This window comes from Saprolegnia parasitica (genome assembly GCF_000151545.1).
Source record: "Saprolegnia parasitica CBS 223.65 unplaced genomic scaffold supercont2.50, whole genome shotgun sequence".
Classification (NCBI taxonomy): domain Eukaryota; phylum Oomycota; class Saprolegniomycetes; order Saprolegniales; family Saprolegniaceae; genus Saprolegnia; species Saprolegnia parasitica.
The window spans coordinates 198,456-207,076 of NW_012156444.1; the positions used below are offsets into that span (position 1 = coordinate 198,456).

Consider the following 8,621-nt stretch of genomic DNA (forward strand, 5'->3'; position numbering starts at 1 on the left):
GGCGGCGGTCGCGGTGGTCGATTCTAAAGTTACGCTCTTCGAACATCGATATCTATATATAAAAGTAGCGTATTGTGTATTAAAATGACCAATAGAAGATTGATAGGACACCGATATACGCTTTGCGCTACCTTGATAATTGCCTCGTTCGTCTTCTCCGCATCGCCTCCATCTACAGCTTCATTCACGAGCCCAAGCGATAAGAGTGGAGCGAAAATTCAAGTTGCTAGACAATGAATCGGGTAACCGACAGATCGCCCCAGACTTGACCGCTATCGAAAAGACGCATGTCAAGCCGTCTCACCCTCGTGGTATTCAAATCCATGCTCAACGACGTGTGCCAACCCCATGTCGTATACTAGTATGGTGCTTGTGTGGCCGCTGGGAGTATGGCTGGCTATGTCAACACGGGCACCGCCGCCAACCTCTCTGGTGCGTTGTACTACCAACGATGTCGAGGCGATGATATCGCGGCTAGGCATTGGCGCTGGAGGCCTCCTCCTATGGTTTGGCTACGCGAGCCATGAAGAGGCCAAGACGCTGGAGCGACCACCGTCCAAAATCTGGTTTCAGCTGGCGCTTCTCGTCACGCTGGGGCTCGTCGTCTTGACTCTGCGCACGGTCGTCGAGACAAACGACGTGGCCCACGGCGGGCTCATCGCTGGCTCGGCCGTCGTGATGTCGACGCTCTACACATTGCACTTGCTCGAGGCCCCCGACGCGTCCAGCACCAAGGCAGCGTCAACGCAGCAGCAGCAGTGGTCGTAGTCGGGAATAGATAGTACAATCTCTTGTAAGTTAATCGTACGTTGGCGCGTTAAACGCGAGTGCAACTGATTTGCAGCCGTCAGTGTCCCAGCACCCACGCATCCCACGCTCGTACGCATGGTTGCTTCACGGTGGCGCTTGACGCCAAGGGCAACATGACTGCCTCATCACTCTCCAGAACTATCTTGTATAGGCTCCAGGTAGACTCTGTGCATGGCCTTGGCACACGCAGGTATAATACGAGCTCTGCTGCTGCTGCGTCGTGGCTGATGTCGGCCCTTTTCTCAGGGCATCAGGACATCCGAAAATCCGAATCTCAGCGTTCGACCAGGACCAGAGCGGGTTGCCTCACACGTCATTTCCGCTTCTTTGTGCTCCGAAGCATGTACGACTTTTGCCTCACTCTTCCCGTAAGCCCCATGCTACCAAGAAGAGGAAGCTCATGCTCCATGTGCTAGTATGGCGGCGCCATCGCCCTCGGCGGCCTCGTCGGCTACGTCAACTCGGGCAGCGTAATCTCGCTCACGGGTACGAATATGCCATGGTGACCGTCGTCGCTCATGCTCTCGTGTAGCGGGCTTGGGCGCCGGCTCGCTCCTCCTCCTCTTTGGCACGGCCAGCTACCAGGAATACCAGCAGAGCCCGAAGATCTCGAAGCTCTGGTCGGGCCTCTCGCTCGGCGTCTCGTCGGTTCTGACGGTCGTCATGGGCCTTCGCTACAAGGAGACGAACAGCCTCTTCCCGGCCGGCGTCGTCGCCGGCACGTCCGCGGCCATGTCGGCGTTCTACCTCTACAAGCTCGCGAGCAACGACAAGGCCAACTACAACAAGAAGAAGTAATTGTTGCTGTAATCCACCGATGCTGTGTTCAAGTGTAATTGCACGAGGCTACATGCGCCGGAGGCGGGGCGTGGCAGGAGTGAGAAGGTGTGGGCCCTGACTGCGCTTCGCAGGCGCCGTCGCGCGGTACTGGACAGCGTACTGCACGGCGTCTTGGAGCGCTTTGAGCAGCCAGTCGCGCTGGAGGGTGTTGGGGAGACGCAGGTCCAGCGTACGATCCTCGGTGACGAGGCTCAAGCAGCGGGACGGATCCAAGTCGGCGTGCTTGCGCGCGGCCCGCTTGAAGACATGCGTGACGTGGCCGACTTCAATGGCCTTGACGCTATGGAGTGGCAAGAACGAGCTCGACCGATCACCTTGCTTGGACTGCCAGTAGAGTACGCATGGGTGCGTCTCGTCGTAGTACAGCTTGGTCTCATGGGGCTTGCCGCGACGTCCGTACTTCACAATCGTCAGCTCGTTGATGATGCCTTTTGCCAACTGCAGCGTCGTCGCCTGCTTGGCCTTGGCTTCGATCACATGCTTCTGGGCCTTGGCCTTGGCGTCGAGGTCGTCTTGGACTTGCACGGACAAGTGGCTCAGCTGCGGAAACAAGTCTTCCTTTGTCAAGCTACAGGCCGATGTCAGTGAGTCGACTTCTAAAGCATTCGGCGTCGTACTCTTTCTGCGTATAGTGCGAGAGCATGTCACGGAGGCGGGACTTGGCCCACGGCAGTTCGTGCATGACGCCCTTGACGTAGCGCAGTTGCCGCAGCATGATGGCATTCTGTTGCAGCCCGAGCTCGAGCACGGGGGCGGGTATGGCAGCCGCGTTCGGATGCAACGAGAAGAGACTCATGTTAAGCGGCTTCCACTTGCGCGCAATCTTGATGCCGAGCCGCGACGGCGCGTCGCCGGACTTGATGGTTGACGACTTTTTTGCTTTGACCAAGACGAGCTGGTTGGCAAACCCGTGCTTGCCCGGGCTCATGCTCACTTTACCTACACGCACATCGTTTCGTGTCCTTCCGGATGCTGCCGTGTACCGGGGCTGCTCTTGCACGACACCAGCGTCAGCGACTTGCGGCGTACGCTCGACCGGCGGCGTGTCGGCGCTTGGGACGTGCTGCTCGTGGAGGGTCGGCGGGTCGCGGTCGGCGACGGCGCGCGTAGGGCCTCTTCTTTGACCGCTTTCGAGGCGATCGGCTCGAGTGCAAGCGGATTCTCGTCGGCAACATCGATTTCCGGCTTTTCTTCGCCGAGCTCTTCGACTTGGTTGGAATTCTCGGGCTCGATCTTCTTGTCGGTCTCGGCGCGGAGCCGGTCCATCTCGACGGAGCATGTGCGGATCGTATCGTGGAGCGCGGCCATCGTTTGCTGTGTCTGGTCGCGCTCGGCGACGTCTTTGAGCAACGCGAGCTTGAGCTTGGCCCGCAGCTTGGCGTCCCACTCGACCCGCTCTTGGCCAAGGAGCGTGAAGAGGAGCTCATGGAGGCCGCTGCCGGCCTTGGCGCCCCGGCCCGCCGGCGCCGGCAGGAGCTTGACCGCCACGGAAGCGGCCTCGTTGTTGGATGCGGCCATGAGCATCATCCTCGCCGCTTCGTCGTTGGAGTTCAAATCCGCTTCTGTCGGAAATGCGCTCGGTCCTCTGCAAGATGGCGCTTGGCGAAACCGTGGATCTGACGACGGGCCAATCAAATGCGCGCTCGATCCGAGCACGGCCCTGTGATTGGCTGTTTGGCGGCCGGCGGATGGGATGTTATAAATAGACGCTCGGATTGCTTCCGTCGACTAATTTTAGACGCCGACTCGTGGCCTTCCTAGTCGATGTCGACTAATTAGACTTTGCCTCCTCGTTCTCTCTCCATCCCATGTGTACGTGTGCACACATTAGCCTCCGGAAAAGACGGGCAAGAGAGCAAAATACTGGGTCCCATACAGCGTGCCAACGCCCGAACATTCCGTTTCAACGCCCGACGTCGCACCATGGACACGCACATTCGCGCACTCAACCTTGCGACGGTGTAGCAGCGTCCTAGCTCGCAGCTAGAGATGAGATCAATCCTTGTAAATCAGTAGCCCCTCCATGCTAGCTGACGTATCTGGAAGAAGTTGCATACCTTGAAGGAGGTTATGCTCAAATGGCGTTTCCACATCAAGTTGAAAATTACACTGGCGTCATCATCAATAGCGGCTTCTCATGACCCGGTCCAAGCATTTTGAGGAGCTGCAGGACCTTGTGGCGCGAACGGCCGAGCGTCGAACCACGGACGATGCCGCCTTTGCGACATCCTACACCAAGCTATTGCACGCGGTGCGTCACCGACGTCGCAACTCGCCGACAAAACTGAACACCACCGCCCACGATGGTATGTAGGCGTCGACTGCGTGGCAGTCAATAAGAGCGTAGTCTCGATCAACGACGACCCGCGGCCGGCCAAGCAAATGTCAGAAGACGAGCTCAAGCTCGTTGTGCAGCGAGTCCTTGCATCGGGCGATTCGTTCATACACAGTGCAACCGCCGAGATGCAGCATCTTCAGGACTTGCAGGGCCTCTACTTTAAAGAAACGAGCCGTCTGCGCGATGGCAACCTAGATCTTGACGTCAACTGTTCTATTCGGCGCTACGGAGGTACCACCTTTTTAAATAGGCCCGCGCACAGGAGCTCCAAGCATCACTGTCGACGCTTCAGGAAGACCACTCGGCTGCACAGGACGCAGTGTACGACGCTCACGCGCGCAAGCTGAAAGCAGCTCAGAGCAACCTTTATGATCTCTCGGCGCAGCTGACAACCCTACGCGTCTGCGCGTCCTGCCACTCTCCTTCTGACGAGGTCGTTAGAGTACGATCCAAGCCAAGGAAGATGAGCTGACGCAGCGCGCTCCGGCCATCGACGTCGGTCGACAAAACAATGCGCACATGTCACCTGCCTTGTGCATCGTAGAGCGCACTTGCTGCGCAGCGGGAACACGACCGTTTATGCCAGGACACCGAGACCCTGCAATCGAGTCTGTCTTCTTTCGTCTGTCGCTTGTCGAGACGTTGAAATAGAGCTACGGGCGTTGCAAGCCGAAGAGACGAAGCGGCAGCGCATGCACGAGAAGCGTCTCCGAGAAGCCACAGTCCAGCTCGAGGCTACGCAACGCGCTTGTGACAGCGTCCGCAACGAGGTGACCCACGCTGCATCGTTCTGCGTCTCATGAAGGCTCGTTGGTGCAGCTCTTGCGGGAGCAGGATGCGCTTCACGACGTGTCGGTTGCTATGAAGCACGTGGCGAGTAGTGCCTCCAAGCTCCACGCACCGCCCAGCCTACCGACGCCTCTGGCTTCGTCTCCCAACACTCAGACGCATCATACGACAGCGCATCTCTCGCGCATCCCGCGTCAGCCCAAAAAAGCAGTGATCAAGAAGCAACTAAGCAAATAGAACCATCTCATTCATCGACCGACACGTCAATTGAGAGCGTCGCCGTGTTGAAGGTGTACGCGGCCACATGCCCGCAAACGAGGTCGTAAAGACCCTCACCACATCGCTACTCTCAAGCGACTGACACGCAACACCCGTGAACATGCCTACGCCCGCCTCTATCAATGCTAGCGTCTTTCCATGTCTTCGTCGTACCCGAGCTTTGATCAAACGACGAAGCAACGAGCTCACCGCTGGCGCTGTTCCAGATGCGGAGCGAGCTGTCCTTGGACGCAGTGACGGCAAATGCATTCCTAGAGCGTCATCCTGACCCCATGGCTCGCGGAGAGGTGGTCGCACTTGTGGCGTACGTAGGCACACGCAGTGGCGTCTTGGAGGTGGACATGCATCTCCGTCACGAGCTTGCCTGTTCGTCGGTCCCAGACGCGGCCTTCGCACCCGACACCGTTGAAGCCTAGATTTGCTCGTAGCCGTAGGAGGTCGAGGGATCGAACCTTTGCTGGACGTGAGGAGGTAGTTGCCGTCGTCGCTCGCGTCAATTGAAAGTGGAAAATACACGTAGCCTTGGATGGTTTGCGCCGGCGACTTCCAGCTCCGGGCGTCCCAAAGGCGCACACAGAGGTCTTCGCCGCCCTGCGCCACGAGTGTCTCGCACTGCGGCACCCACGTCATGCACGTCACAATGTTCTGTGACGTCGTCGTGTGCTGCACGCGGGTGCCCGTCGTAACATCCCAGAGGCTCGTACCCGTGTCGCGGCTGCCCGAGGCCAAGTGCGTCTCGGGCGCTGTAGCAAGCACAACAGAGATCTGAGATGCCAAAACGAGACCTCAGCGTCGATGTACCGTTGATGGCAATTGCGCTCACCGACAAGGTATGACCTGTGAACGACTGCGGCGCTGCAGCTGGCACGTCGCTGCTGGCAATGGCCTGCTGCGATATCGTCGTGTCCCGGGAACATGCATACAAGCTATACGACATGCGTCGCGTTGCGGGTGAGCGTGGCGGTCATGTACATGTACCGTGGCGGTCATGTAATGTACCTTCGCGTCTTCGCGTGCGCTGGCAAGGACATGAGCACTTCGCGCGACTGCCAGTCAATGATCATGATGTTAATGATCATGACGCTGCCGTCGTCCCAGGCCGTCGCGATCAGCGACGGAAAGGCCGGGCTCAGATCGACGACCGACGTGGCCTATGTTCGCGATAAGCCATAGCGCGTTGCTGCAAGCGAACTGGAATCTCTGGGCGCTGCAGAAGCAGGGCCTCGGGCTTTTCGTTGACGTGCGCGCTCGCTTCGGCGGCTTCGTCGGTCGCCCACTGCCCCATATCGCGGTCCTTGGACGCGCATGCCCCCATCGAACCTCGGAAATGCCATGCCGTAACCGAAAGTATGTGTTTTGACCAATGGCATCGCGTGAATATCGTGTTTATTTGAAACACAGCTATGGATTGGCCAGCAGACCTGATTTATTGTGCTTCAACCAATGACATCGTTCATTTCTCCTTTCATTGATGCCATTGGTTATAAATCCGATCGCAGACGATTTCCATTCAAACTCGGAACCGGAGAGACGACAGCATGTCGGGACCGCAAGTGAGCCGCTCGAGCCTTCAGGTACAACAGCGTTGGTGCCATACAGAATCTCGATCCACTGTCTGCGTAGCTGTACCGCGATTGCCTGCGCCTGGCCAAGCACATTGGTGGCAACGTACGTCCATGGTTTGTACCTGTGTCGCTCATGCGGCGTCGTGCGTAGAGCCGCAAGGGCGAGGCCATCCGCAGCATGCTCCGCGCCGAGTTCCGCAAGTCGATGCACGAGACGGACGAGCTCAAGATTGAAAACCTCAAGGCCAAGTACGCATCTATCGATCCATCTCGCTGGCCTCCGCTCACGTCTCGCTTAGCGCCGTCCGTGGTCTTAGCAACTACTTGGTCCTCGCCAACTCGAGGTCCGTCGCATGCTCTATAGCATCTTGTGCTTAATGGTTTCCTCTCTAATAGTAAGGATGGCAAGCTCAAGCAAGCGATCAAGTCGACGGACGAGGCCTCCAACAGCGGTCCCCAGAATGCCGAGTGGAAAGAGCTTTAAGCGCACACACTGTATTTTGAGGCGCGTTGGACAAAGATCCACATTGTTAAACCTTCTCCAACAGACAACGTGTCTTGTTGTTAAAGTGGTTGTGTGTATTCGTCAAGTCATGAAGCCCCCGTTCCTGAGCCACCCTTTTCGATCATCTCATTCGATGCATAAGACCCATCGCTCCCTCAAGCTGCTCTTGCGACCCCTTGGCCATCACACAACGCAACAGTCCTCGTTCGCATGCAATGAATACATAGTATTAGTCTTCCAAAGTGAAGCCTAGCTGGATCATACAAAAGCGGCGGTGTGGTTGAATTGCGACGTTGTCATACTCTTACATGGAGAGCTCCATGTAGTCGTGCTGCGACGTCGCGCGATGCTGCTGGCGCACGGTCACGAGCGCGACGCCAACGGCCACGACGCAGACAAGACCAAGCAGCACCATCGGCGACGACGGCTGCATCGCGACCAGCAACTGCTCGGTGGCCGCCACGTCGTCGTCACTGGCCTCGCGCAAACTGAGAAAGCTCGCGACCGGGCAACTCGACGTCTTGCCGTTGCAGTAGGTCGGGCGGCTGTACCCGACGGGCTTTTGACACACGACGCCGTTGAGGAACTTGTCGACGCACGACCCCTCGCCGTCGCAGAGATCTTTGCCGTCGCAGACGCCGCCGCTCTTGGTGCCCGTGCAGGACGTCGACGGCGGCGCAAAGTCGTCGGGCGGGCAAAAGCCCATGTCACCCGTGCACGTGGCGGCCAAGATGCACGGGTTGCCCTTGGTGCCGCAGACCGTGCCGGACGGCAGGTACTTGTCGACGCACTGGCCTTTTCCGTCGCAGTAGTCTTGGCCGTCGCAAGGGTTGCCATTGCAGGTACCCGTGCACTTGGTGGTTGCACCCGCGAACGTGTCGGCCGGGCACGCGCCCTTGGAGCCGCAGCAGGTTTCGGCGACATCGCACGCGTCCTTGGCCGGGCGGCACACAAACTTGGAGCTTTGATACTTGTCGACGCAGTTGCCCTTCCCGTCGCAGTAGTCTTGCGCATCGCACGCACCGCCAGTCGACTTGCCAGAGCACTTGACCGAGGTGGACGCAAAGCCGTCGACCGGGCACTGACCAGACGTTCCGTTGCAGGTTTCGGCCACGTCGCAGTCGCTTTTGGACGCGCGGCACACCTTGTCGGACGCAAAGTACTTGTCGACGCAGTTGCCCTTCCCGTCGCAGTAGTCTTGATCGTCGCACGGGTTGCCGTTGCAGGTACCTGTGCACTTGACCGAGGTCGAGGCAAAGCCGTCGGTCGGACACGAACCCGCAGTCCCGGAGCACGTCTCGGCCACGTCGCAGTCGCCCTTGGACGCACGGCACACAAACTTGGAGTTCTGGTACGCGTCCGCGCAGCCACCCTTGCCGTCGCAGTAGTCTTGCGCATCACACGCCCCACCGTTCGACTTGCCAGAGCACGTGACCGAGGTCGAGGCGTACGCGTTGGCCGGGCACGCACTCGACGAACCCGTACACGTCTCGGC

General features: G+C 58.6%; 6 protein-coding genes across 6 annotated transcripts in view; 3 read left to right on the forward strand and 3 right to left on the reverse strand.

The window, feature by feature from the left end:
- Window positions 1-389: 389 nt before the first annotated feature.
- On the forward strand, window positions 390-768 carry SPRG_09676 (hypothetical protein; the record flags this gene model as incomplete). Its single annotated transcript, XM_012349100.1, has 2 exons — window positions 390-432; window positions 479-768. 2 exons carry the CDS (start codon window positions 390-392, stop codon window positions 766-768), a joined length of 333 nt encoding a protein of 110 aa, XP_012204490.1.
- A 363-nt stretch (window positions 769-1,131) lies between these two features.
- SPRG_09677 (hypothetical protein) lies at window positions 1,132-1,644 on the forward strand. The gene is made up of 3 exons (XM_012349101.1): window positions 1,132-1,178; window positions 1,227-1,296; window positions 1,343-1,644. Exons 1-3 carry the CDS (start codon window positions 1,152-1,154, stop codon window positions 1,606-1,608), a joined length of 363 nt encoding a protein of 120 aa, XP_012204491.1. The 5' UTR covers window positions 1,132-1,151; the 3' UTR covers window positions 1,609-1,644.
- SPRG_09678 (hypothetical protein) lies at window positions 1,609-3,209 on the reverse strand. The gene is made up of 3 exons (XM_012349102.1): window positions 2,634-3,209; window positions 2,268-2,589; window positions 1,609-2,218 (listed from the first exon to the last, which is right to left on the reverse strand). The coding sequence occupies exons 1-3, from the start codon at window positions 3,175-3,177 to the stop codon at window positions 1,657-1,659; spliced, it is 1,428 nt and encodes a 475-aa protein (XP_012204492.1). The 5' UTR covers window positions 3,178-3,209; the 3' UTR covers window positions 1,609-1,656.
- A 1,621-nt stretch (window positions 3,210-4,830) lies between these two features.
- Window positions 4,831-6,373, reverse strand: SPRG_09679 (hypothetical protein; the record flags this gene model as incomplete). The annotated part of the gene is made up of 8 exons (XM_012349103.1): window positions 4,831-4,847; window positions 5,074-5,160; window positions 5,210-5,307; window positions 5,354-5,468; window positions 5,509-5,799; window positions 5,858-5,982; window positions 6,056-6,207; window positions 6,249-6,373. Coding segments are annotated over 8 exons (1,010 nt in total), but the record flags the coding sequence as incomplete, so codon positions are not given.
- Window positions 6,374-6,550: 177 nt separating this feature from the next.
- On the forward strand, window positions 6,551-7,169 carry SPRG_09680 (hypothetical protein). The gene is made up of 5 exons (XM_012349104.1): window positions 6,551-6,630; window positions 6,680-6,724; window positions 6,773-6,870; window positions 6,921-6,965; window positions 7,018-7,169. Exons 1-5 carry the CDS (start codon window positions 6,595-6,597, stop codon window positions 7,103-7,105), a joined length of 312 nt encoding a protein of 103 aa, XP_012204494.1. The 5' UTR covers window positions 6,551-6,594; the 3' UTR covers window positions 7,106-7,169.
- A 261-nt stretch (window positions 7,170-7,430) lies between these two features.
- The window catches only part of SPRG_22250 (hypothetical protein), a gene marked incomplete at both ends in the record, with an annotated part of 1,639 nt that continues 448 nt past the window's right edge, over window positions 7,431-8,621 (reverse strand). Inside the window, one exon of the mRNA XM_012349153.1 lies at window positions 7,431-8,595. Coding sequence (XP_012204543.1) covers window positions 7,431-8,595 — 1,165 coding nt within the window. The remainder of the gene's footprint in view (window positions 8,596-8,621) is intronic.

What these genes read in the sequence shown, in the direction of transcription:
- SPRG_09677 (XM_012349101.1), top strand. Translation starts at nt 1,152, where the DNA reads ATGTACGACTTTTGCCTCACTCTTCCC. An exon ending in ACTTTTGCCTCACTCTTCCC is followed by an intron (nt 1,179 to 1,226) that starts GTAAGCCCCATG and finishes TCCATGTGCTAG; the next exon opens with TATGGCGGCGCCATCGCCCT. An exon ending in CAGCGTAATCTCGCTCACGG is followed by an intron (nt 1,297 to 1,342) that starts GTACGAATATGC and finishes GCTCTCGTGTAG; the next exon opens with CGGGCTTGGGCGCCGGCTCG.
- SPRG_09678 (XM_012349102.1), bottom strand. Translation starts at nt 3,177, where the DNA reads ATGATGCTCATGGCCGCATCCAACAACGAGGCCGCTTCCGTGGCGGTC. An exon ending in GTCGTGCAAGAGCAGCCCCG is followed by an intron (nt 2,590 to 2,633) that starts GTACACGGCAGC and finishes ATGTGCGTGTAG; the next exon opens with GTAAAGTGAGCATGAGCCCG. An exon ending in TCGCACTATACGCAGAAAGA is followed by an intron (nt 2,219 to 2,267) that starts GTACGACGCCGA and finishes ATCGGCCTGTAG; the next exon opens with CTTGACAAAGGAAGACTTGT.
- SPRG_09680 (XM_012349104.1), top strand. Translation starts at nt 6,595, where the DNA reads ATGTCGGGACCGCAAGTGAGCCGCTCGAGCCTTCAG. An exon ending in CCAAGCACATTGGTGGCAAC is followed by an intron (nt 6,725 to 6,772) that starts GTACGTCCATGG and finishes CGTCGTGCGTAG; the next exon opens with AGCCGCAAGGGCGAGGCCAT. An exon ending in ATTGAAAACCTCAAGGCCAA is followed by an intron (nt 6,871 to 6,920) that starts GTACGCATCTAT and finishes CGTCTCGCTTAG; the next exon opens with CGCCGTCCGTGGTCTTAGCA.